At 40.0% G+C, this 26,856-nt stretch overlaps 1 protein-coding gene across 3 annotated transcripts in view; it reads left to right on the forward strand.

Annotated features, from left to right (window-relative positions):
* Positions 1-337: 337 nt before the first annotated feature.
* The window catches only part of ITGA4 (integrin subunit alpha 4), an 81,732-nt gene continuing 55,213 nt past the window's right edge, over positions 338-26,856 (forward strand). Inside the window, exons 1-9 of one of the 3 annotated variants that reach the window (XR_009245471.1) lie at positions 338-702; positions 1,031-1,152; positions 17,356-17,462; positions 17,550-17,679; positions 20,998-21,065; positions 22,945-23,074; positions 24,549-24,634; positions 25,312-25,366; positions 25,465-25,602. Coding sequence is in view for 2 of the 3 variants with exons in the window: in XM_004577299.4 (XP_004577356.4) it covers positions 506-702; positions 1,031-1,152; positions 17,356-17,462; positions 17,550-17,679; positions 20,998-21,065; positions 22,945-23,074; positions 24,549-24,634; positions 25,312-25,374; positions 25,465-25,602 (1,041 nt within the window). In the remaining variant the exon portion in view is untranslated. Of the gene's footprint in view, positions 703-1,030; positions 1,153-17,355; positions 17,463-17,549; positions 17,680-20,997; positions 21,066-22,944; positions 23,075-24,548; positions 24,635-25,311; positions 25,375-25,464; positions 25,603-26,856 lie in introns of all 3 variants that reach the window. The other 2 variants (XM_004577299.4, XM_058664692.1) reach the window with 2 other exon arrangements.

Here is a 26,856-nt window from a genome sequence, read left to right on the forward strand (position 1 = left end):
GCAGGGGCGAGGACCACTGTACCAAGGGGACATCCCTTGGCCCCATTGACACTGCAGCGCTCGGTGGGGCTGGGCAGCCCCGGTGGGGACGCGGGTCGTCCGCTGCCGAGGTCCCTCAGCGCCCCCTACAGCCGCTCCGGGGGGAGCCGGCCCCGCGCCTCTGCACCACGCCCAGGACCCCACCTAGTCGCCCGCGCCCCGGGCCCCAGCGTGCGCCGCCACCTCCCAGCCGCAGAATCGGGGTGGGGGGCCCCCCAAGCGAGAGGGCGGCATCCCGGGGCTGCAGGCGATCGCCCCGCCCGCGGCCTGCGACTTCCCCTCCCTCCCAGGGGCCGGCCCTGCCTCCCTCCCTTCCTCCTTCCCTCCTCCTTTCCCTCCCTCCCGCCGGCGCCGGACACGCCGTGTCTTATCTCTTGGGGCGCTCTAACCCTTGGCTACCCGTCGCGTCCCGGGCAACTCTGGGGGCAGCAGCCGTTGGGTGTTGAATGTTCCCCACCGACAGCGCATGGCTGCGGAAGCGAGGCGTGGACCCGGCTCCCGAGGGGCCGGTGTCCTAGCGGCGATGATGCTGTTGCTGTGCCTGGGGCTCCCCACCGGGCGCCCCTACAACGTGGACACCGAGAGCGCGCTGCTGTACCAGGGCCCCCCGGACACGCTGTTTGGCTACTCGGTGGCGCTGCACAGCCATGGGGCGAACAGATGGTGAGTGGCGTGGTTCAGGGCATCTAAGGGCCGCATGAGAAAGGCGTCCAGGGATTCCTGGTGGGCTGAAAACTTTCCTCCCTCCGGAGGAGGCAGCGGGGAAATGCAGCTACCACCAGCTAGCTGGAGAATTGCCGGGGAAGCGTGTCCATCCTGGGGGACACCGATGCCCATGGCCCGGAGCTCAGCCAGTAGGGGTGACTGGCAGAGCACACGGGGGTGGGCGGAGGAGGTGGAGGAAGCTACCCCACCGCCACTGCTCATCTGCTGAGAGCAGGAGCTCGGTGGGCAGCAGGGCTCATGCCTGAGGGCACGTTTCTCGCTTTAGGCTCGTAGTGGGGGCGCCCACTGCCAACTGGCTCACCAACGCTTCAGTGGTCAATCCTGGTGCCATTTACAAATGCAGGATCGGAAACAATCCAGACCAGACGTGCGAACAACTCCAGCTGGGTGAGTTGGATCCGGGAGCAGGGGTCACTGACAATCCTGCACTCTCCAACCTTGAGAACTGCACTTCCAGAGCAAGTCCTGGGAAAAGTCATGTTGCTTGTCCCTTCTTAGTGAAGGTGCATTATTGGTGCACCATCTAACCGTTTTGTTTGTTGTTAAAGTCACTGACCTCCTTTCTTCCAATATCTTTTGCTTGTGACAGTGAAAAAAAAATTACGCAGAGAACCGTTTCTTAGGACGCCTTCTCTTCAAACCTGGCCCTGTCCCCTCTGCGCAAAAACACATTTCAAAGTCTCAGCATGTTAAGAACAGAATTCAGCCAAGTTGAGACTTAAGAACTTTTTCCATCTTTGATACATCAACTTTATTAGAGTTCAGGCTAACGGGCAGATGAAGAGTAGCAGTTGGAATTGATCTCTTATCCTGTCAGTTGGACTAAGGACATTAAGAGGAAAAAAAAGAGGGAAAGTAGTTTAGTTTTGCTTACAATAGATAATGTGAAATGACAGTATGTGGAAAACACAGACATCTTCATTCTTAATATAATTAACACTAGGCTTAATAGATACCAGTTTTCCTCTCAAAATTGTATTAAATGGATACTTTTTACAGTCATTTCTCATTGTCTCTTGTTAGTTTTGTGATAACACCCAACACGTGTACTGTTGGGAGGGGAGGAGTTGCATGTTCAAAGACAAAAGCAAATTTGCTGTTCCACAGACTCTGGAAGAGAAAGGGGAACTAATACTAATTTTGACCTATCTTACTCCAAACACTATTGCACACTGCTACATACGTTTTTTTTTTTTTCTCTTAAAGTACCCCAGGGTCATGATTTGATGTTATGTCTACTTTACGTTTGAGGAGTGTCAGTACACATCTGTTCTCTTCAGTTACTTAAATGCTGGCTGGTAGCTGAGACCTCACTCCTACTGGTCAGTGTGGTCCGCTTGGGTCCAGTCTTAAGTTTTTGTGTGTGCGTACATTCGATTCAGATAAAATTAAGTGGAGGATCGAATATTTGTCCTACTGATGTATCATCTGTAAATTACAAATGTAAAAACTACACTTGGTACGTATTTCTCATCTTTCTTTGCTATGAAAGACTTGAAGTTAGCTAATCATTTCATCATAAACTCCATTTTCTTTCCCGTGCAGTTTATCTTAAATTGCTTCTCGAACAGTGAAGCTGGTTTCCTTTATTTAAGTGATTTCAGATAGAGTACATTTAATGGGATATTTAGTTTCTTGTCTATTTGAGAGGCAGATGCAGAGGGAAATGAGGGAGTAAGAGAAACTCACTCCACAACTCCCAGTTGGTGGCTAGACTTAACCACTGGGTCATCACTGCGAGGAGGTAGCCCTAAACCCAGGTGCTCTGACAGGATGTGGCATCTGAACTGCTGTCTTAACCACTAGGCTAAATCCCAATCATAGAATTTCTAGTTTTCATTCAGACAGTGCCCACCAAAGCCCAGGACTTGTCTACAGTATATGGAGTAGGTCCCAGCTTTTGTTTAATATCCTCCATCTCAAAATGTAGATTAAGAATTCACAAGGCATTCTGAGGTCAACTTTGATCTGCTGGAAAATTGTGGCAAAGTCTGAAGAGGGAACAATTTCATTTCTGTTGTTCTTTCAGATTCTTGATCCACAATATTACCACTATGGATATTTAGTACCATAGTGGACACTGGATCTATTTCTGGATGTCCATGTAGAACTGGAAAGATATCATTATAGTATTGTGTAAAATTCAAGATAACAATACCTATCAGTGGAAGGAAAACCGACATTCTTTCGATATTTGATACATCTAGGGTTTGACTATTGAAACATCACTGGAGAAGTATATACAAGCATGAACTAAATGAATAGTTACTAGATGAATGAAAATACGTTCAATGAAAGTTTCTCATCGATTTGGTAAGAGAATTAAGAATGACAATTTCTAATGTTTATACTTCTGATAAGTAAAAATGAGGCTGAGGTGAAATTCAAGCAGGAACATGAGATTCCTAGTCAGTCAACTGGTCAAAAAGTCACCGACTTCAGTGATAGCTCTGTATTATTTGCAAAGGAGTTGACAGAAGTTATTTGTCATATAACATTCTAAATACACATCTTCTCTTCCTTACAGACAGAAAGTATGCATCTTTATATAGAAAACAATTCAGAATAAGTAGCTCAGAAACATAAAACAAGAGATGGGGGTTAAAATCTGTAACATAATTCCTGAAAACAGTAAGTTTGGTAACCATGGATGTTTCAGGATTTTCAGTTTCGTGGTATTGAGGGCCATATCTGATGAAGAAGTTTCAGGAGTATGTGTGAGTGGCGATACAGACACATACAGTCTTCTAAATATGATGACTCTCAAATGTGGGTGACTGTACTGTTCAGGACATGCTTAGTTCAGTAATTGACACATGATGTTCAAAAAAGATAACACTACTTATCTGTTTATTATTTAAGTTGGTATCTGGATATTATCTGTACAAGCAGATAGCAGCTAATAAATAAAGACAGGTAATAGAGTAAACCAAAAGTTGATTGTGTAATTTAAAAGGTCATAGCAGAAATGAAATACAATGAAAGGTATTTTTTGTTGACCCAACAAAAAACTTTGTAATACCTAAATATTGAGCTACAATTGCAACGTCAGTTCTGTGTCTTCTTTTAATTATAACTGTAGTTGCTTTCAAGAATGTAAAGGGACATGCTTTTTTAAAATAATTCCCACCTCATATATGATTGAAGATACCTACAAAAACTTGTCTTGAACTTTCTGTAGAGGTCAGATCAGCAGTTGGGACAGATAAACTCCTTTCCTTAAAATAGGTTCATGGTCTCCACCCTTCTTACCCCTGTGAATAACGTGGTCAGATGCCAGTCTAAACCCACTGTAGCCATTAATCAGAAGTGAGCAGCTAGTGCCCATTTATCTAGCGTGCTCAGAGTTGAGGGTGTGGGGAATGAGATACCCTTCATAGCAGGGTGACTTGCCTACAGAGTTGGTGTGACCAAAGTTGCCTGGAAAGCACAAGGTGCTTTCCTTACACCTACCGTCTGTCACTTCTACCTCCTGGCGAGCCTGAGAGGCTTTGCTTCTTTCACTTGGTTGGTACTTTCCTGCAGGAGCCAAAGAACTGCCCTATCAGGAGGGGCTGGGCCCAGACTTGCTCATAAGAGTGAGTGTCTAAAGAGGTTGTGTTGTTTTCCATCTCTCCACTCTCACTTTTCTACCCAGGCACTGAATCCCTGCTGAGGCTTTTTAAAGGGAGATTTGATCACAGATGATTCTAGAATCAAGGCATCACAAATAATAACTCTGTTACCATAGTGGGGCAAAGGCCATCTATCAGTCTTTTAAGAATTAGAACAGAATAAAGTACATACATGATTATCAAGTTATACTAAAAATATGTAGTCTTTTGTTACTCTAAAGGTTCTCCAAGAACAAACTGTAGGACAACAGTTAGGACACCTCTTGGGATTCTTGCCTCCTATATTGGGGTGGCTGGGTCCAGCTCCCTGGCCCTGCTTCCAGTTCTAGCTGTCTGCTAATATGTGCTATGGGAGGTGGCAGGTGATAGCTCAAGGACTTGGCGTCCTGTCACCTCGGGGAGATTGGACTGAGTGTAGGTTCCTGACCTCAGCCTCGCCAGCCTTGGGCTGTTGTGGCCATTTTGAGAGTGAAACAGCCGAGAAAGGATGACTGTGGCTGCTTCTCTTTCAAATAAAAAATTTAATCTTAAAAATACTACGTGATTATTTCAAAACCACCCTAGAGCTTTCATTACTTTGTAGTTACTGCTAGTAGCATTATACACATGTATACAGCCAAACACACAGTATTCTAGACAATAAAGTCTGAATTTACACATTTATACTGTCCAATATTGTAGACACTAGCCCCTTGTGACTGTGACTATTTAATGCATCCTGTGTTTGCAATGAGTGTTTCTGTAATATGAGTTACGTACTAGTAGCAAAAAACTCATCATTGATTTTAAATGTATTAACTACATTTGAAATACACATTTAAAAATAATAGTGGTTACACAATAAAATAATGCTTTCAATTTGTTAAACTTTTGTTCCATTTCTTTCTTTGTGGCTCTTGCATGTTAGTGACAAAAACTTAAACATGTTATAGATTCTTGCTTTCTATGCCTATTAGGTAGCACTGTATTAGGGAAACATACATTCCGTTTGTAAAAACACACTACGTATTTAACATGGGGTCTCCCAGTGTCTATGCCTGAGGGAATGGGACTTTCATTTCACTTTCCTAGACCCAGTGATCGAGGTGCGAGACCTTTGGACCCTGCCTATGCCTTTCTTTATCATCCTGGAAACACCACTGATCCATCACATTCCTCTCCATTAGGCCTCCTCGAATTTCCCCCTGGAAATCACATTACCTTAGCCAGCCACCTGGCTTATATTATATAACCTATTGGGAAAGGTTAAGTTAATTAGCACTGCATCATTAATGATTACTTTACTCTGATTTGCAGGAGTTACTAGCTTAGAATTGAAAGGCCAAATCTCACTGTTGAAACTTTAAATAGGTTATTGGTAGTAACTTTCTTTTTATTTGCTGTAGGATATAAGTTGTAGCTTATCAAGATGAGTTTTAGTTTGTTGTAGATTGGTGATGTTGATAAGTTATCCTAAACGTGAGCTAGTTATGCAGAGAAACAAGGACGAGAGTTTAATAAACTATTAAGTTAGGAGAAAAACTTCCCAGTTTCCAGAAATTTTCTGAACTTCATCTTCAGGAGAACGATTTTCACCTAATGGAAGAGATGGTGCTTTAGAAATATATTTTATCTTCTGCCTTAAGTTGTCTTGGCCACAATATTCCTAATGACTAAGAAATCTCCCTTTGCAACAGCGCTGGGGACAGATACAATTATCCATTGTGCATCAGGTCACTTTTTCATTCACTCATTTGGTTTTAGTTTTAAAAAATATATGAGAATCCAGGTTTCTTCTCCCAAAGATACTTAGATTTTATTTCTTGAATTTCTATTTGTTTATTTGAAAGAATAAAAGTAACGCAGGCAGTGATTGCTCGTGCATTGATTAACTTCCCAGCTGCTCCCAATAGCCGGGCCAAGGTAAACATGAAATGTAAGAATCAAACGAAGCCTCCTAGATAGGTGCAAGTAGTTGAACCATCACCTGTGGCCTATTAGCAGGAAGCTGGAATGGGGAGTAGGAGTCAGAGTGCAAACCCAGGCACTGTAATATGGGATGCAGCCAAGACAAGCGGCATCTTAACTGCTTGCAGTAAGCAAGACTGTAGGTGAGAGTATTATGGGAAAGGATGGTGAGAAGATCCAATCTGATGGGAGTTAAAGGTAATGCCTTCCTGAGGAATTCATGTACAAGTGGGAAATTAAATAATGTTCAAGAGTTTTCCAGAGGAAGAGGCCATGGGAACGTTTGCCCACAAGGCAGATTGCAATGAGGAACCTCTGGTGTGTGAGAATGTGTGCCTTTGATAAGGTAGGAAAGAAATTTAGAAATTTATGCAGCAAAACTAGAGTCTGAAGTAGACAGAGTGCAGGAGTCAGAAGGGAGTACAACTTTGTAAGTATGAATTTGTCCTGACTTATTTACACCTGGATGAGGGTTAGTATGGTCAAATTTGTGTTTGCCAGTGAATGCTTGGATGTCAGTGGATCAGGACTGAAGGTGGTGAGGTGGTAGTAAGATTTTGTTGTGACTTGCACTAAAGGATGATAAGGATCCCTCCTAGGACAGTGACAGTAGGGATGGAGAAAACACAAACTTCAGCTCTCTAGAGGATTCAGCCACATTTGGCAATGCTTTAATGAAGGCAATGTGTGAGTAAGTGACTTAGGCTGTTGCATGGATGATGGTGGTCAGCCCTGAGAAAGGCTAGAGCAACCAGTCTCTGGCAAGAGGTGAATTTCACTGGCTTGTGGGTTCTTGAGACACAAAAGTAAATAGATAGTAGTCAGTTGGCTTTACGGATCTGGTGGGCAGGAGCCATTTTAGTAATTGCAATTTAGAGGTTAGATTTGACATAGAGATGATATTTAAAGTCACAGACGTTAATGACTTCAACCTGGGAACTCTGATTGAAAATATTGGAGGAATGGTGGATTCCTACAACTTCAGAATTGCTTAAAATACTGCTGCTCAACTCTGGCTGAAACTTAAATACTTCTGCAAAACTTTGAGATACCCTTTTGGATGCCCCCCCACCCCCAAAAGCCACTGGAAATTAGGAATTTTCTGGGATCTTTCATTGATTCCAGTATTCCTCAATTGTGAGAAGCACTGGAGCAGAAAGGAAAGACTGGAGGGCAGAAATCAAAGGGGCAGAAAGAGAATGGTGTCAGTGTGATGTTATAAAAATCAAACAGTGAGTGTTTTGAGAAGAACTGAGTGGTTGTTGGTAGTAAAATTTGCTAAGGTATCAAAGCAGTAAAAGAACTAGAGTCTCAGTGGGCTTAGAGGGAGTCAGCTAATTACTAAGCTTAGTAAAACCTGTGTTAACTCTACAGCTAGATTGCAGATCTGAAAGGAGAACTGATACCAAATGTTGACAACACTTTTAACTGGGGTCTTCCTTAATTAAAACGTTTTTATTGATTGCTTAGGCTATGTGATAAACACAAAGTAGAATAAGACATGGATGAAGCTTCCAAATGAAAGACAGGCAATGGATAATTATCATGGTATGAGACAGGGTGGGCATGCAGTACACCTGTGAGAGAACATGCTGGTTCAAGTGCTTGGGCTCCTGCCCCCAAGTGAGAGACCAGGATAGAGTTTCTGGCCTTTAGTTTCAGTCTGGCCCAGCCCCAACTGTTGAGGAGAGTGAACCAGTGGATAGAAATATCTCCACCCTTTTTCAGTTTTTATCCCCGTCTGTTACTTTTTTGTATAAGAACATAGAACTTAAAGAGACTCCAAGTGGTGAGAAGAAATTATCTGCGTTGAGAGGTTTTCCAGTGGGGTAAAACTGGAGTGCTAGAACCAGTTCTAATGAGTTTAATGACTGTATGTCAGAAGAATAAAATGAGTGATTTCTCAGGCTTCTGTAAGATCTGAGAATTGCTGCATTCCATAGCATTATTGTAAAGCTGTGTTCGCTTCGGGTTCCAAAGAATCCGTGTACTCATGGCAGGCAGTCTAAGCTGTGGACCTGCTCTGGGCCTGGCTAATGGCTGACTTTGAAAACAGGACTTTAACAATTTTTTAATAATAAATGAGCTATCCAATTAGAACTAATGCCAATATTTGGATACTTATAAGAGGAATACACTAAAGATAAATTATTGGATCAAGACAATTTCAAAAATTTGTAGAAAATGGAATTTAAAGATCGAAACTTTGGTGCAAACTTTTAACTTCATGCTTTCTTTTAAGATTTATCTTTACTGGAAAATCAGATATACAGAGAGAAGGAGAGGCAGAGAGGCAGAGCTTTCATCTGTTGATTCACTCTCCAATCGGCTGCTGCAAGCAGAATGGCGCTAATCTGAAGCCAGGAGCCTGGAGCCTCTTCTGGGTCTCCCACACTGGTGCAAAGTCCCAAGGCTTTGGGCCATCCTCAACTGTCTTCCCAGGTCATAAGCAGGGAGCTGGATGGGAAGCGGGGCTGCTGGGATTAGAACTGGTGCCCATATAGGATCCTGGTGCATGCAAGGCAAGAACTTTAGCTGCTAAGCTACCATGCTGGGCCCAAACTTCATGCTTTTTAAAGCTAATACACATTATCCATAAGCTTTTTGCAAATTTTTTTTTTATGAAGCACATTAGAGTGGTAGTTGATGGTATGAGTTTGAACCCTTCCTCCCTCCCTCACTTCTGGTAGTGAATACTTAGTTCCTCCCCTTTGTCTCAGATTCCCCATCTGTAAAATTGTGATGGTAATATAATAATAAAATACATCTCATTGGGGGTGTCATAAATTAAGTCAGTTAATACAGGTGTTCACATGTATAAACAGTGTGCTTAGTAGATGGTAAGCATATAATAATTACTAGAAAATTTGTTCTAAGTTACGCTCACCAAGTATGTCAGTTGGTATACGCTTCTGTCTTTGCTCTAGTTATTAAAAGGATGTTTTGATTTTCTGTAGGATTTTGAAGGAGTAAGATTCCTGGCAGATCGCTTCTTGGTGTTTTGGTGAGAATCAAGTGTAGTAAGATTCCTGGCAGATCGCTTCTTGGTGTTTTGGTGAGAATCAAGTGTAGTAAGATTCCTGGCAGACTCTGAACCTAGAATCAAGTTCATAGTAACCTGCTTATAGTGTTCCAAGGCCTACTGATAATAAGGATCAACTTTGGGAAATTCAACTCTAGAGCTTGGCTACTGCCTGGGGACACTGGCCTATGTGTTGGATTCCCTTCTGGAAAGGAATGGAACAGAATAGAGCAGAGGACAGAAATAGTTCACGTTTTCAGGCCTATTATTATATATGAGGTGAGGAGAGTGGTTATTTGTGCTTATCAGATTTGGATAAACCAGTCTAGAAATAACTAAAATCTGTTTTCTTAAAATAAGCAATTTTGAGAATAGCTTTTTAATTTTGATGCTTATTGTTTTAACTCTTGTTAGTGACCAGACAGGCTGGAAGGAAGGTCTGGGAAATTCATTCGTTTCACATCTTGTGTCACCTCTGAAACTCTGTATTTTACTGTTCACAAAATTACTATGCTAGTATTAAAGTTCTAACTATCACTGTTACTTTTAGGGCACACCGCCACCACCACGCTTAATTATTTATGTGTGGTAATAGAACATGATTAATACATTAAAAGTATAATGGATCTAGGGTTTGATAAGAAATAAAAGTGAAGGGACCACTTAAAGACCCAAAGGCTACAGATCAAATTTCATAGTACCAGGAGTGCCCTCTGCTGGATAAGCCCAAATCAACATAAGTTGGTACCCTGCAGAGTAGAAGTGTTTGCCATTTATTGAACAGCTACTAGGTTCTAGGCAGTCTATACACACAGACATAAATTTCTGTAATCCTACTTGAATCTACAGGAGTAGTTTTTATGATATTGGCATATTCAATTAATTTGGTCCCTTTAAATCTCATTCATTTTTTATTAATGTGTGTAGGTGAAAGCATCTAAAATCATTTTCACTCGGCAGTTAAAAATTGCTTCTATAAAATATCTTGAATAAATTAGTACAACCATAAACTAGAGGCATTGAGTTTCCAGAGCTAGGATAGATTTGATAGTAGGCTGGCTCAGTTTGAAACTTGTAAGACTCATCTTACAGTGCACTACAACTTCAAAAAAGTAATTGAGAAAAGGATCTTCCGAATTTTCGTGGACTTACAAATGTGTCAGGAGTTTTGAAAGATGAGGTAAGTTCATGTTTTTGTCTTCGTGACCATAAAGCCAGGCTGAGAGCACCGGTCAGATGTCTACCATGATGGGGAAGCCACAGCACAATGACGCAGGCAGAAAAACCAGAGGTTTCACTGCATCCAAAAGTCCCAGGTTCCCTGGACCACAGGCTGCCTTCCCCCAACCAACCACATGTTATGATGGAAAGATGAATCTGGAACCTGACCTTTCTCCTTGGTCCTCATTTCCTCAAAAAAGAGGCAAAATCCCAGGAACTGTTCTAGGTGGAAAAAGAGGTCAGGGCAAGACAGACTAAGTAAATGCCATTTTTTTTTTCCTTTGGAATACTAGAAAATTGACACTACAGCTGTGGTCAGACTGATAATTTTACACACTTTCAATTCGGAACATATTTTGAAAGTGAAAAATCCTGTTAATTCATGCATCTGTAACATGTAGGGCTTCTATGGCAGAAGGAAGACACTTTAGTAACTAAAGATGCAAAGCATTTTTCTTGATTCCAGTCTTTGTATTTTCCAGTCTTTTTTATGTGGGTTTATCATGTTATTTGCAGGTGTCAAAATCCCAGGTACTGAGACAGCACCTACTTCTTTTTTTTTTTTTAAAGATTTATTATTATTGGAAAGCCGGATATACAGAGAGGAGGAGAGACAGAGAGGAAGATCTTCCATCCGATGTTTCACTCCCCAAGTGAGCCGCAACAGGCCGGTACGCGCCAATCCGAAGCCGGGAACCAGGAACCTCTTCCAGGTCTCCCACACGGGTGCAGGGTCCCAAAGCTTTGGGCTGTCCTCGACTGCTTTCCCAGGCCACAAGCAGGGAGCTGGATGGGAAGTGGAGCTGCCGGGATTAGAGCCGGTGCCCATATGGGATCCCGGGGCTTTCAAGGGGAGGACTTTAGCCGCTAGACCACGCCGCCGGGCCCGACAGCACCTACTTCTTCCCAGGTGTACATTAGTGGCCAGCAATAATCAGAAGCAGAGCAGAGGCTGAACACCAGACAGACCAATATGGCAGGCCAGTGTGTCAAGTCTCTGTCAAATGCCCACCCCTAATTGCCTTATTTAAGACTGAGTCTTATCACCGATAAACAAGAGTTGCTAATGCAGTCCTTTGCTCCAGCTGTTAGGATAAAAGGATTCGATGTGTGTGCTGAGGCCTCTGCAGCAACAGTGAGCCACACAGATTTCAGGAAGCAGGAGGTATGCCATGATACCTGTGCAGCTGATGCATCTCCTCAGTATGATCCTTAAAATAATAGGGATGATGATATCAGCATGAACTCATGTTTGTGTGTTTTCCCCACGAGGCTGTATCCAAAGCCCTTCACCCCGGGTCCTTTTAGAAATCCCTAAGAGGAGCCTCTCCCATAGGCCCTACTAAATCTCAATCTTAAGTCATGCCACCTAGGAGTCACATTTTGTTAAAAGCTTCAAACTCAAACATCCTGTTTCCCTACAGATCACCTGTTGTTATCTTTAAACTTAAGGAAGAAATATTTGGGAAAAGAGGTTGGAGAACAATAGTAAGACTTCCTCTGCTGACTGGAGTTCTCATTTTATTCCTGAGAGTTGGGTAAAAAAATTTGCAGTGCACACTCTAGAAAAGGATTTTGGTTTGTTTTTGTTTAGTGGTGTAATATATTTCAAAATCCCCTAGCTCTACAGATACTCGGTTCCTGCCTGCCTTGTACAAATCGCTTCTGAGCGGTGAATGCCACTGTCAGCCACTCGGTCTGTTCTTAGGGGGGAGACTTACAAGACTGAATGTATGGTCGTTCAAGGTCCTAACCATATTTTTGGCACTTGGTGCAAGGATGCTAAAACCAGGTTGTGAATAACAACAGAAAGGAGAGAAGAAGAGATTGGAATGACTTTGTTTTGATATCCTTTATATTTATTTGTCAAAAAAATCATCCTTTATTCACATTATATGCACTTGTATTTAGTAAAAAAAATAAGTAGGTAAAATAACTGAAGAGGTTTTCACCCAAAACAATGAAATATGGGCTTAATTTTTAGAATGAGAGCTGTATGTGGCTTCTATATAATGTTAGCTGGGAAAATGCATTCAGTTGTGCTAGGAATTAGTCACTCGTATGAAACCATGAGAAATTATCACATGTTAATTTCTGTTGACCTCTTATGTTAAACCATGTTAAGTGTTTTACAATTATGGGAACTGGTCTGCTTTACTGGAAGTTCATGTTAGTAATGTGTGAGATGAGTTGAGAACCAGAGTAAAAGTCACTGAAGCAAAAAAATAGTCACTGAAGCATGACACTGGGATAAAATATAAAGATGACCTGGATTTATTGTATTTTGGCAGGGCAATTCATGAGAATTAGCAATCATCTCTTTTGATCAAATTAGAAATGCTATATATCCACACGAAGAAAAGTTGCTTAACATTTGACAGTGCATTTCAATATCAAGCTGAAATCAAGAGAGAAAAAGATATTACTGTTATTTTTAAGGCTGAGCACTTTTTCTACTCAGTTGGATATAATCCAGGAAAAGGCATAACCTTGGGCAGCATAGTCCGACCTGACACTACAACTACCTGGCAAGCCTTTCACACGCGTTGAATCCTGGGACACCACATTCGTGTGAGCAGCTGAGTGTGAGGCACAGGTGTTGATGTTTCTTTCAAACTCATGCAGGTGATTCTCCACTCCAGCCCAAGAACCACGTGATGTGGGAGGGGCCTCAGGGGCTGCTCTGCAGGTAAGCTCCTTTGTTGAAGGACTTGGCCTCTCCATCCGGACTCTGAGGGCAGCAAAAAAGACAGCAGGGGAAGTTCCCCGTGTTAAGAAATGACTGTGAGCAGAAGTGAGGACTTAGACACTGCTTGGACCTGTTCCATCTGGTGTTGGGTACTGAAAATCCCAGAGTGATGGGAGGTGTTGAGGTTGCCTTTCTGACTTAAGCAGCGTTCAGATGTAAAAGCAGAAGCACACTGATGTGTGAGTATGTGTTTGATTTTCGGTAAAGCTTCATGTGTGTCTCTTTGGAAGAATATTTGTTTCATTACTTTGTTGTCATGATTTTTTTGTGTCTTTGTAGTCATCTGTTTGAACATACATATTGAAGGAAATTGCACAAGAGAAGCAGAAGAGGGATTATCCAAACACTGTTGTAGTTGTGAATTGTTCTTTGTTCCTCTCCCCTTCTGTTATCAGCATACATTTCTGGGCTGAGTGTTGGGGCTGGGGACGATGACCAGGAAGATGGAGGTCTGGTCAAGATGAATGGCATCCCTATTTATGAAATTTGGACATAGGCCAGTGCTGTTGTCCATAAACAAGTATAGTTAATCCTAAAAGGGAAATCTTTGATTCTGTGTAGATTTCCTTCAAGTGAGCTTATCCGGTAGGTCTAAGGTCTTTAGTGGGTGATACTGGGCATCATCTGTTACCCACCAGCAGATTAACTAGCAACTAGAATATAGGATATATTTGAGAATTGCTTACCATGAGTCAAAAATCTAGTATATTGGGCCCAGCATGGTGGCCTAGTGGCTAAAGGCCACCCCTTCCTTGCATGTGCCAGGATGCCATAAGGGCGCTGGTTTATGTTCTGTCTGCTCCACTTCCCATCCACCTCCCTGTTTGTGGCCTGGAAAAGCAGTAGAGGATGGCACAAAGTTTTGGGATCCTGCATGCACATGAGAGACCTGGAAAAAGCTTCTGGCTCCTGGCTTTGGATTGGCTCAGCTCTAGCTCAGCTGTGGCCACTTAGGGAGTAAACCAGCAGGCAGGAGATCTTTCCGTCTCTCCTCTTTGTAAATCTGCCTTTCCAAGAGAAAATTTTAAAAAGTAATCTTAAAAAGAGAGAGAGATCTTGTATTTTAGGAGGCATTTGTAGTTTGGAGCCAGGAAGTAAGAAGCAAGTAAGGGGATGTCCAGTGACATTAAGCTGCCTCCCACTCCTTTACACACACTCTCACATGTTTTTATTTAAAATTTTTTACTCAGGGGTCGGTTGGCCACAACACTGAACTCCTGGGAAAACTTTTCCTACATTTATCTTAGGTAAACATCTCTTGTGGATTCTCTGGGGTTATTTGCTCTGTGTTCAGAGTCATTTTCAGCTTAGAAAGCAAAGAGGAGTGTGAGCCATCCTAGAAGTAAAATCCCAGGGCTCCAGCCAGACCACATGGGGCTCATCCTGAAATAGCTGACAGTAGTAGTGTGTCCTCTCCAGAGGCTGAGGGAAGCGTGGTTTAGCACACTGGGAAAATTTGTGCAGAGTATGGCCTGAAGGTAAAACCAAGCAGCGATGGTGTTGTGGTGTTGTGGTGTGGTGTTGTCAACTGCCGGAACTGAATGCAACATGGAATATTAAGCAGAAAACAGCTTCATGTTGGCAGTTTTTCTGACCTTGTTAAAAAGCTTACACAGTTCAGCTATCAGACAGTGACAGAACACTATTTTGCACCCAAGAACTTGTTGGATATCTTCATCAAGAAATTTCCATAGTATTTTGTGGTTGTAAGGTATTGTGTATTTGTTATTTGTAAACTTTTCGGTGGTTAATGCTGCAGTAGTAAATTTATTAATATTGTTTGCAATCCCACTGGAGGTGTCCATTAAGTGGCATCACATTTTAACACAGATTTTTTTAATTTGTGACTTCCATTCTTACCTATTTATTCCTACTCAGTTGTCTTAGTTAAAGAAGTGTTGACTGTAATTTTAGACTTTGATATTTTTGGAGAAAAAAAGTCAACATACTGATTGCAGTAAATAATAGGAACTCAAACCTCGGGTTAAGTGAATCTCTTTTTTAAAAGGTGAACTCAGTGAAAAGTTAAAATTACATCATAATTAAAATTGTGTTAGTCATGCTGTTTTGGCATCATGTGGCCACTTTAGCACCTCCCTGCATTAGATCCTGTTCATTTTACACACCCACTATGATTTCTACTCCTGACCTGCCCCCCACTAGCCCTTCCTTCCTCTGTCAAGACCCTCGTTTTATTTTTTTAATTTTAAGAAAGCAGCAGAGAGAAAATTTACATGTTGGTTCACTAGTCAGATATAATAGGGCCAGACTTGGGAGCCAGGAACCAGGAATACAATCTAAGTTTCCTTTACGGGGGACAGGAACCTAATTACTTGAGCTGTCACCTGCTCCTTACTAAACTGCACATTAGCAGGAAGCTGAAAGCAGAAGGAGCTGGAACCCAAGTAGATGCTGGTGTGTTAACTCACTTCGTAATCCCTCTGCCAAACACCCACACCTAAACTCCTCTTTGACTGGCAGAATTTGCAGATCAACTTCATAAGTTTTATTCCACACCTATCTTTGGTCTCCTGGCCTTTAGCCTAGCCCTTCAGGAAGCCATTTCCAGTTCATAGGAGTAGTGTCTATTCTACAAGGAAGCTGACCTAATATTTTCTACATTCCGTTGTAATAGTGTTTTTGACCATAAGAACCACATGGGGCACTCAGAAACTACTGAATCAGAACTTGAGAGGAGGGGTTTGGAATTTTTGTTTTTCTGTTCAGCTATTTTAGGAGAACAGAAAAAAAGGGAGTATATGTAAATATCCTCCTATACTTCTTAAAATCTTTTTGGCCTAAGAATTATAGTACAAATGGCTTCACTTGAAAATACCTTCTCTGTATCTGTATTCTGAGTTTTTCCAGGTGGGTGTATGAAGGGTCTAGGTTACATGAGGGGACAAAGTGACTAGAGAACAGTTACCACAAAGGTATGAATGAATACATGACGCCTAGTGAACAGTGCTCAGGTTGCAGCTGTATGGAGCAGCATTGTGGTATAGCACGCTAGGTTATGGTCTGCGATGTTGGTGTCCCACATGCATCCTAGTTTGAGTCTCGGCTTCTCCATTTCTGATCCAGCCTCCTGCTAATGTGCCTGAGAAAGCAGCAGCTGATGGCCCAAGTGCTTGGCCTCTGCAGCCACATGGGAGAGAGACCTGGAAGAAGCTCCTTGATTCAGACTTAGGCCAGGCTCAGCCTGATGGAGACAGCTATCTGGGGAGTGAACCATCAGATGGAAGATGTGCGTCTGTCTCCCTCTAGATTCCCTCACCACAGAAATCTCTCTAATGCTGCTTTTTAAATCAATCTTAAAGATTATAGCCTTAACACAAGGAAGTCATGTAATATGAGAAAAACTCACTATGAAAATCTCTTGTACCGTGTAGAAGCACTACATTACATTTCTTTTATTTAATGGTCTGGCTATTCATGCATTTGCCAAAGTGCCTATCAAAGTTTATTATTTACTGCTGAATCAATCTGATTTTCCAAGTCTTTTTTATCTTTTTTTCAAAACACAAACCACATTCACTGGATATAAAATGCACAGCAGTCTGTTTTAAATGGTAGGCATTACTAGATGCTAATTGCCATTCAGCCATTGCCTTCCAGCTCCAATAAACTAAGGCTTAACTGCTGAGGACCTTATTGTACTATTTCTGTTCTTAATGTGTCAGTACCAAAAAGCTTTTAAGAAGTGCTCTGGTCACCTTGTTTACATTGCTAGCTGAATAAAAACAAAACAAATTCTTTTCCAAGCATTGGACACTGGTTGGAAAGTAATTTGCACCACCCTTGTCGGCTTTACCTGGGCTTTCCTCACTCTCATCTCTACATACAGTATCACTTTGTCTAACAGGAAAATGATATTGGCACAGAGCATTCAATTTCCTCTCAAATGAGTGTAGACGAAGGAAGCGTGGTTGAAGGAGAAACACTGTAGATGAATGCACACGTTTATTTCCTCTGCTCTTGTAGGGTAACTTTGCTGTCAAGATAACTGATGATAGAATTATTTCTAACTGCTGCAGGGAGTCCTGTTGGAGAGCCTTGTGGAAAGACTTGCCTGGAGGAGAGAGATAATCAGTGGCTGGGGGTCACACTTTCCCGACAGCCAGGAGAAAATGGATCCATTGTGGTAAGTATTGGAATTGGGTCATGGATCTGTCAAGAAATTGTGTATCCTGCCTGCAGCCTTTATATCACTTGATCTTCTTTTGTTCAGACATGTGGGCATCGATGGAAAAATATATTTTTCATAAAGAATGAGAATAAACTCCCCATTGGTGTTTGCTATGGAATGCCCTCTGATTTACGAACAGAACTGAGTAAAAGAATAGCTCCGTGCTATCAAGGTAAGGCCTGTCTTCAGTATTAACCAGATTATGATCAGTAAGTGAATATCTTTATAGTTGCTCAGGTTTGTATGTTCAGTCATAGGGGCAGATATTCAAAGAAACTATGTTCCTTTTTAATTACTTGAAATATTCCTTCCTTTGTTAATCACACTGCAGTAGCATTATGTTTCGCAACTGCCCTTTTTGCTTTCAGAAATACAAATTCTATGTAGTTTAGTCTCAGTAGTGCTAGAATCTGGTAATTACCTTAGATTGCTTTAATTCACTTTTGAGTGTATATCTAAATGCAATGCCTAGAAAATATGGACATTTAAAATCATGAAGTCTCACCAAAAAGTCTGAATAGTAATAAAAAGACTAGCTTGGATTTTATTACCTTTTGATTCCAAGAGAAGCCTGAGGGTTCAAACTATGAGTTTAAGTAAAGCCTTCCCATTGCCTTTATATATATATATGTACGTGTGTGTGTGTAAATCCTTCCCATTTATATACATATGTATACACGTATATATTCCAACTCCTATGTATTCTTTGAAATCACAAGACATTGATGTTCTGAAATGTCTTTCATGGAAATTCATGCAAAAGTTACACCAGCATGCATAGAGCTAGGAAATAAGCAACTGAAGTTAAAGGTGAATATTCACAAAATAATTAAAATGGTAAGATAAACAATTAAATCCTAAAAATATGTGCTTTTAGGAAACTAAGAAATATTTTTGAATTAGAATTTCCACTTTTTCTAATCTCATAAAGAGACTATCATCCAAAGAAAAATTTTGTTAGTTGGTAAGACTTTGGCCAAATATTTCAATTCATTTGTTATTGTTTTAACTTGAAAGACTTATTTGAAAGGCAGAATTAGAGAAAGAGAAATTTTCCATCTGATGGTTTACTTCTTGTTTTTCCTCATTTACTTCTTAAGCAGATGCAAAGGCCAGATGTGGGTCAGGCTGAGGCTTGGAGCCAGGAGCTTCATCTGTGTCTCCCACATGGGTGACAGAAAGCGGCCAAAGCAGTTGTTGGGCCATCTTACGCCACATTGACAGGCACATGAATGGGGAGTTCGACCAAAAGTGAAGCAGCTTCCGGTTAAACCAAGTCCTGTATGGGATCCTGGCTGTGCAGGTGGTAGCCTAACCCATTGTGCCACAATGTGGGCCCCTGAATTAGATCATTGAGTCTAATAATATTGGAATCTTTCTTCCCTGGAACTTGATGTAACACTTGTTTAAGTTTCATGGTTGGAAAATTGAAAGGTAGATGAGGTTCACGTTATTTTCATCAAGGTTCTCCAGAAGAAGCTGGGCTTTGTCCTGGAGCACCCCCTTGAGTGGATGCTGTGTGGATGAGCCTCTCAGCTCCATGTGGCTCTTCAGTCTGTGGATTGTGAGTCTGATTTTCAGCTGGGAAATAGAGAAAAAGACACTCTCATCAATAAGTGTCATTGGAGAAACCAGATATATACATGAAAACTAGTGAAGTCATTACCTTACATCATACATGAAAGTCAGTTCAATTAGAACAGGCTTAAATGTAGGGCGTAAATCTAGACAATTCCTGGGAGAAAATACAGGGGAGAAGCTCCTTAGTATTGACCTGAGCAATTTGTTTTTGGGTTCCTTTTCAGTAATTATACCAAAAGTTCAGACAACAAAGACAAAACTAAATGAGCAGAATCGCATCAAACCACAAAGTTTGTGCCTTCAGCCTAATCTGGTTTCCTTTGCTGTTAAGAAGCTTGGTGGCTTTGTATCTATAAGAATGTTAATAGTCAAAACATAAAAGCAATCCAGCAATTTGATAGCAAAGCACAAACATATATATAACTTGATTTAAGTAGGTAAGCGTGACCAGCATAGGCGAGGCTCACAATGCTGACATCCCGTACTGGAGTGCTGTTTCCAGTCCTGACTGCTTGGCTCTGGATACAACATCACACTGATGTGCATGGGAAAGCAGTGGAAGATTGTCCAACTGAATCGACTTCTGCTACACCCATAGAATTCTGAGGTGTAGCTTTTAGCTTTGTGCTGGCCCAGTGTAGCCATTTTAGGGATCAACTGGTAGATGGAAGATCACTCATTAAAAAGAAATCAACATATTACTTCTGAAGAACAGTTGGATATCAGCATTCCCATTGGAGTGCCTGTGTTCAAGACCTGGCTCTGCTTCCAATTTCAACTTCCTGCTAACTTGTGTTCTGGGTGGCAACAGTTTGAGCCTTTGCCACTCATAGGGGAGTTCCAGGTTGACTTCCCAGCTCTGGTCTTAGGCCTAATGCTGCCCTGGCTATTACACATTTGGAAAATGAACTAACAAATAGAAGGTCAATTTCTCCCCTGTTGTTTTTCAAGTGGATGAAAACAAACTTTTAAAGGCAAGAGATAACAGATGTTGGTGAGGATGTGGATACTGGTAGGACTGTGAATTGGTGAGGTCATCACACATAAAATTGAAAATAGAACAAACATATGATTTGGCAATGTCTCTTCTAGGCATTAAAATCAGTACCTTGTACTTCAGTGTTCATTATGGTATCATTTGTAGAATGAGGGAAAGACCTCAGTGTTTGTCCACAAGTGAATGGCTAAGGAATTATGAGGGATGTATGTATATAGACATTTGCACACATACATACCTATTCACCTTTCTAAAATTAAATTTTTAATGTATTCCTTTTTATTCACCTTTCTAAAATTAAATCCTTTTATTTGTGACAACAGATTAGCCTGGAGAACATTATGTTAAGGGAGTATGCCAGGTTCAGAAAGAAAAAAATAATAGGTGATCTCATTTATATGAGGATCTCCAAAATGTCCATAGAAAATGGAAATAAAGGGTATTTTGGGTAAAAAAGAGTTGATTTACACACACGAGGATCTTCAATAAGTTCATGCAAAAATGTGCATTAAGCTGCATGGTTTTTAAAATAATTTCACCAAAATAAGTTTACTTTAATTTCATTTTTAAGAAACTTTTGAAGTATGTTCATAACAGAATCTGATAGTTAAACATATAGAAACAGTTGGAAGGCGGTGGTCATGAATGGAGAGAGGCCCAGTGTTGAGGAAATGTTGGCCAGTGGGAACAACGGTGCAGTTTTGTGAGCTGAGTAAATCTAGAATGAACAGCCTATGAACAGTAGGGAACAGCATGAGAACTAGAGTTCACAGCATCTCTTTATCTGGAAAGTTGCCAGGAGCAGACTTTAGGTGCTTTCTATATAATAGAAAAGGTCCCTGTGAGAAGATGAATGTATTAATTTTCATGCATGTAGTATATTGCACTCATCATTTTTATATTTCATTTTAGATTATGTAAGAAAATTTGGAGAAAACTTTGCATCATGTCAAGCTGGGATATCTAGTTTTTACACACAGGTAATTAAGTTTAATGAACAGTTGCTGTATATATTTATACATAACAATTTTTTAGGAGGCTTATTTTCATTGAAAGTTAGAGCTGCAATTAGAGAAGCAGAGAGAGCTCTTCAGTAAGGCTGGGAGTCAGGAACTTCTTCCAGGACTGTCATGCGGGTACAGGGACCCAAGGCCCTTGGCCATCCCCTGCTGCCTTCCCAGGTAATTGTTGGGGAACTTGATTGGAAGTGGGGTGCTGGGACTACAACCAGTGCTCAAATGGGATGCTGGTGCTACAGGTTGAATATTAGCCTGTATACTACCACATTAGTCTAAAACCTTAGTACTTATAACTATTTAGAAGTCTGATGTCGAGCTTTGAAGTAAAAATTGTATAACATTTGTTATTTCCTAACTTTGTATTATGACTGCTTAATATTCTAGATGCATTTTGAGAGAATACTGATGTCTACGTAACTATTGCACACAAAATGAGCTAAAATATTTCCTAAAGAGTATTATTTCTGCCAATAATTTAATAGAAATCAAAATAGTACAGTTGTTTAGTTTGTTAACTTAGGTATGCAAAATATCTGAGTATTAATTTTAACTATTAGTTCAGGGAATAAGGATGCATATAAGCTTACATTTTTATCAAAGTAGCAATAATTGGCAGATTTATGAAGTTAATGTCCTCTTTTAAAAATATATTTTATTTTTTAATTGGAAAGTCAGACATACAGAGAAGAGGAGAGAAAGAGAGGAAGATCTTCAGTCTGTTGATTCACTCCCCAAGTGGCTGTGATGCCCAGAGCTGAGCCAATTCAATGCCAGGAGCCTCTTCAGGGTCTCCCGCATGGGTGCAGGATCCCAAGGCTTTAGGCCGTCCTCGACTACTTTCCCAGACCACAAGCAGGGAGCTGTATGGGAAGCAGGGCTGTTGGGCTTAGAACAAGTGCCCATATGGGATCCCCATGGGGGCAAGGCAAGGACTTTAGCAGCTACGCTACAGCACTGGGCCCGAAACTTGATATCCTCCCAAATAACAGAATATTTCTTGAATTCATTTGTTCTGTCTGCCTGTCCAGGAAGTACTGTGAATGCCACAGTTGTACCCAGCCTCCACTTCTTCCAGTTCCTATTTACATCCTGTTATGAAGTCTTGTATGCTTTCCAACTTCATGTAGATCATGCTTTGTCAAGTTTCAGGCTAACAGTTCATATAAATAATAACTATTATATAAAAAAGTTAATACTTTTTATTTCACTTGATCTTTTAAGATTTAGGACTAAGATACATAGGAATACATTGAGTAGGTTTGAGAGAGAAAGGTTTTCCATCTAAACTAGGCAATTTCCTGCATATTCCAGCCTTCTTTGTTTCCTAAATTCCTCTTTATAACATATTCCAAATTCTATTTCCCCCTACTACCCTACTTTTTTTAACCTAAGCTAATATTGTTCTGTCCCTATTCAAAGGATTTTGCAAATTGAAATAAAATCTGTCTCCTTTTTATTCTTTGGTAGCACATAATTATCTCCGTAATGAGTGCTAATACATTACCCCACGTATAACTTCTTTAGTAGAAGCCACACTGCCTATCTCTTGAGAGCTTACTATAGTGGCAATGATTCTGCCTTCATTTTTTTAAAAAAGCACTGCTATGTGAAATTTTTGGAGTTTCTTCTCTGAGATTATATATATTTTTAAAAGAAACTCACCAATTTGTTGGCTTTTTTTCTGATAGATATTTAAGTAAACAAAATGCTTATATTTCATAGAGTATAACAATGTTTTCTCTGGACCAGTTACTTTATTTAATGTTGTGTATCTGCAGAAGTATTTGAGTGGTTAGATTAACTTTTAAATGAATGATACATTGTTTTTGTTTTCTTACAGGATTTAATTGTGATGGGAGCCCCAGGATCATTCTACTGGACTGGTTCTCTTTTTGTCTACAATATAACTACAAATAAATACAAAGCTTTTTTAGACAGATACAATCAAGTAAAGTTTGGAAGTTATTTAGGTACTATAAAACTGATAATCTCTGTTTATAGACACTGGGAAATGTTCAAAAGACCTAAATGGCTAGTAGCAGTTAAAGACCCAATTCAGAACTGTCTCTTAAGGATAAAATGTATGAAATGTTAACTTTGTCTTATACTCACAAAGGATTGCAAGATTGAGTATATTATTAGACTAGTATTCCTGGTTTAGTTTTACTCTTTGTACTTCACTTTAGCAAACACTTGTTTATATCATATGCATTCAACTTAATACAAGATAGGTACCCCCTACTCAGTGTTTACTGTATCCCCAGGAGGTTTAGTCAAAGTATTCTACAAGTTAATGCATTGAAAGCTGTGTACATAAGTACAGTTTCTAAAAGAAACAACTGACCAGCCATGGAGCTTCTCACAGCATTCCAGCTCAGAGATAACATGGAGAAGCCTAGGAGGCAGAACATGCCTCATTGACCTTTGTCTTTTACGTAATTATAATAGTTCCCAGAGCTAAACGGTTTTGTTTCATCACAGTCCTCTTCCTTATTGTTTCAGTAATCAGCAGCAGGATACATTGTCATCTGTACTTATACAGAAATTTTAAAATGGCATTATTTCCCATTATAAGAAACACTTTATAGTTTCTCAGAAAATTTTTCAGTTGTGTGTTGCTTCAGATGTATCTTGTTAGAAGTAATTAAACAAGCAGTATTCTCATTCAAGCAGAAGTAACTCATCGTCAAATAGAAGGGATTGCCAGTTTTGTTTATCATGGAAAGATACCTTAAAGTATCGTAGGAAATATGCGATATTGTGCCTTTGATGCAATATAAAAACACATCACTTTTGTAATCAAATTATTATGGGAGGATAGGAAGAAAGTTGATGTTTAGAAATCACTCTATTGTAAATTTATTTTTATTTATCTTAAGGATGAAAACATAAACAGTTCTTAGCCATCAGTTTACTCCTCAAATGTCCACAAAACCAGGGTGTGGATTAGACTGAAGCCTGGAGGCAGGACTTCGATTTGGACCCATCATTTTTTGCCTCTGAAGGTGCACATTAGCAGGGGGCTGGAACTGAAACCAAGCTGAAACACCAGCCTGGCTATGGACATTCCGATATGGGTTGTGGGCATCTCAAGTGGCTTCTTCACCATCTGGCCCAGTTCCTCTTTCCTGTGGACATTTTGAAGTCCCTGTTTTTGTTATAATCCTAGATGCTGATTACTGCTGCTTTCCAGGAACTAATGAATATAAGAGTCCTTTTCTTTCCATTTCTAGAACTTCAAATACCAACCACATAACTACAGCTTCATAATACATACAGCATAACTGCTTCAGACTTACACTAAGTAGTCCATTTTAAGTATTGCCAAGCTAAGTATTTAAAGTACTTACTTGGGTCATTTTGAAATCAGTCTCTGAATTCTGAATAAAATCCTGATGTATTTTATGTAATATCAAAGGTGAAACACCTACACTTTTCTTGAAGGGTACTCAGTTGGAGCAGGACACTTTCGGAGCCAGCATACCACTGAAGTAGTTGGAGGAGCTCCTCAACATGAACAGATTGGAAAAGTAAGAACTCCATTTGTATATTTATTTCTCTCCCAAATTCCAAATGGATTGTATGAGAAAATAGAATGATAAAGAGGAAGTAAAAACATTCCAAAGAATGCAAGATGAACACTAATGTACTGTATTTAATGGAATTTGTAGAAGATCTATAGTTTCATTACTTTAGTAAAAAAATTTTTTAAAGAAAATGACTAAAGACAGATAAAGCTTTAAGTAAATTGTTTATAAAATAGAACTATACATATGTTTTCAGGGAATACACTTATTGGTTGCCTTTTATTCAAAGATAATTGAGGTAGCTGCACATTTTGTGATAAAACTCAAAGTTACATTTGCTTATGGCTTTCACAAATTATTCCATGGACATTGGTTAGGTTTTTTTTTTTCTTTTTCTTTTTTTCTTTCTTTCTTTACTCTTGCATTTGAACAGTGACAGATACAACATTTTCTGTGTCTGCTGCATGGAATCAGGAAAATAAAAATTCCTGAAACAAAAAAGGTTTGTAAGTAAAACATATTAAAGGAAAGCAGACCCAAAATCGTCTGTATTGCTCTTTAAGAGTTATTTTTATTTGAGCAATCATAAGCTCTGAAAACTAATGTTTTGATCAAACTGAAGTTTTTTTTTAATTCTATAGCAATATAACTTTGTCTAATTTTTTTCCCTCCAATGACAGGCATACATATTCAGCATTGATGCCAAAGAACTGAGTATCTTACATGAAATGAAAGGTAAAAAGGTAATATGTCTCTACCCTTGGTACCGCGAGGGCTTCTGGAAGCGACCATGCCTTGCTGTCAATGACTGGATCTCGTTTGTTTGGGGATAGCTCGGCTCATACTTTGGAGCTTCTGTCTGTGCGGTGGACCTCAACGCGGATGGCTTCTCAGACTTACTCGTGGGAGCTCCCATGCAGAGTATCATCAGGGAGGAAGGAAGAGTCTTCGTGTACATCAACTCGGGCTCGGTAGGTTTACTCACCTGCACATTGGAAGCCATTTGTGGAATGTGATTAGCACAGAAATGGTTCTTACTCCTAAGTTTTAAGTTCATATATTCTTGCATTTAATTTTGCTGACAATTGTATAAAAATCCTTTACAAATGCATTACAAATGGGATATGATGAATGGGCAGCTGTCCTATTTTGATAATACATAAGCATAAAATAAAACATTACAGAGGTTATCCATTAATAGCTTGTATGTATTCAATCTCTCAGTTGAAATTTCTTTTAGTTATATTTGATAATAAACCCAACTTCAAAGTGTGGATATTTTAATAGTTCTGTAGTTATGGTCCTTATTTAAGATGCTAAAAGCTGTTGCTAGGAGTAGAAAATAAAGAGTGAAATGTTTTCAATTTCTTGTTTTGAAAATAAAAACAAGATGTATTGAGAAACTACATGATTTATGTAGAATATATTTTTGATGAGAATGCAAACCTGGCATAACAAATTCCAAAATGGATATATTACTTGTATGAATTAATTAGTTAATGAACTGATTAATTAGTTGTATGACTAGAATTCAGACAAGATTGTGAAGCAGAGCTATGGTTGAGGGCAATGGTGGAGCTCTACCCACTATGCTACTACACTCTTGTTCTTTCCTCATATTTTGTCAATGCACTGGAAACACTGGGTTTAATTTACCTTAGGACATTTGAGAAGGGGAAAAGGTCTGTGAGAAGTACATACATTTTTTCCTCAGTCCAAGAGACTGATGTACTTAGTGTATGAAGAGGAATAGTAGCAACAGCTGAATATCGCAGCGTTGTTTCATATTTTATTGTAACTCTTCTTCCAACTTCAAAAGAATCAGTTTATCAAAACACATGCCATTCTGTTAAAATGATTTTCCAAAGACCAGCTTCAGTCATGCCACTCCCCAACTCAGAACTTTCAATGGCTTTCTATTGTTCATTAAATTAAAAGAAAATTGACATTAGAAATCAAAATAGTACATCTGACGACTGAAATTTAAATAAAAATAATTTACTATACCACATTCTTTAAAATTTGCATTTTACTGATGGTTTTTGCTACATGTCAAAGCATATCTAGCCTGTGTAATTATGTTGTGTGCTAGCTGTCTTAAGAGATTTCTTTGGATTGTCACAAATATTCTTTCACTGTTTCTTGAGATTGCAGTGTTTTATATTCCAAAAGTTGTTGCACAGTTGTAGCACAAGGAATTCAGCCACTCCTTGGGATGACCCACA

Source organism: Ochotona princeps, chromosome 5, assembly GCF_030435755.1.
Source record: "Ochotona princeps isolate mOchPri1 chromosome 5, mOchPri1.hap1, whole genome shotgun sequence".
Classification (NCBI taxonomy): Eukaryota; Metazoa; Chordata; class Mammalia; order Lagomorpha; family Ochotonidae; genus Ochotona; species Ochotona princeps.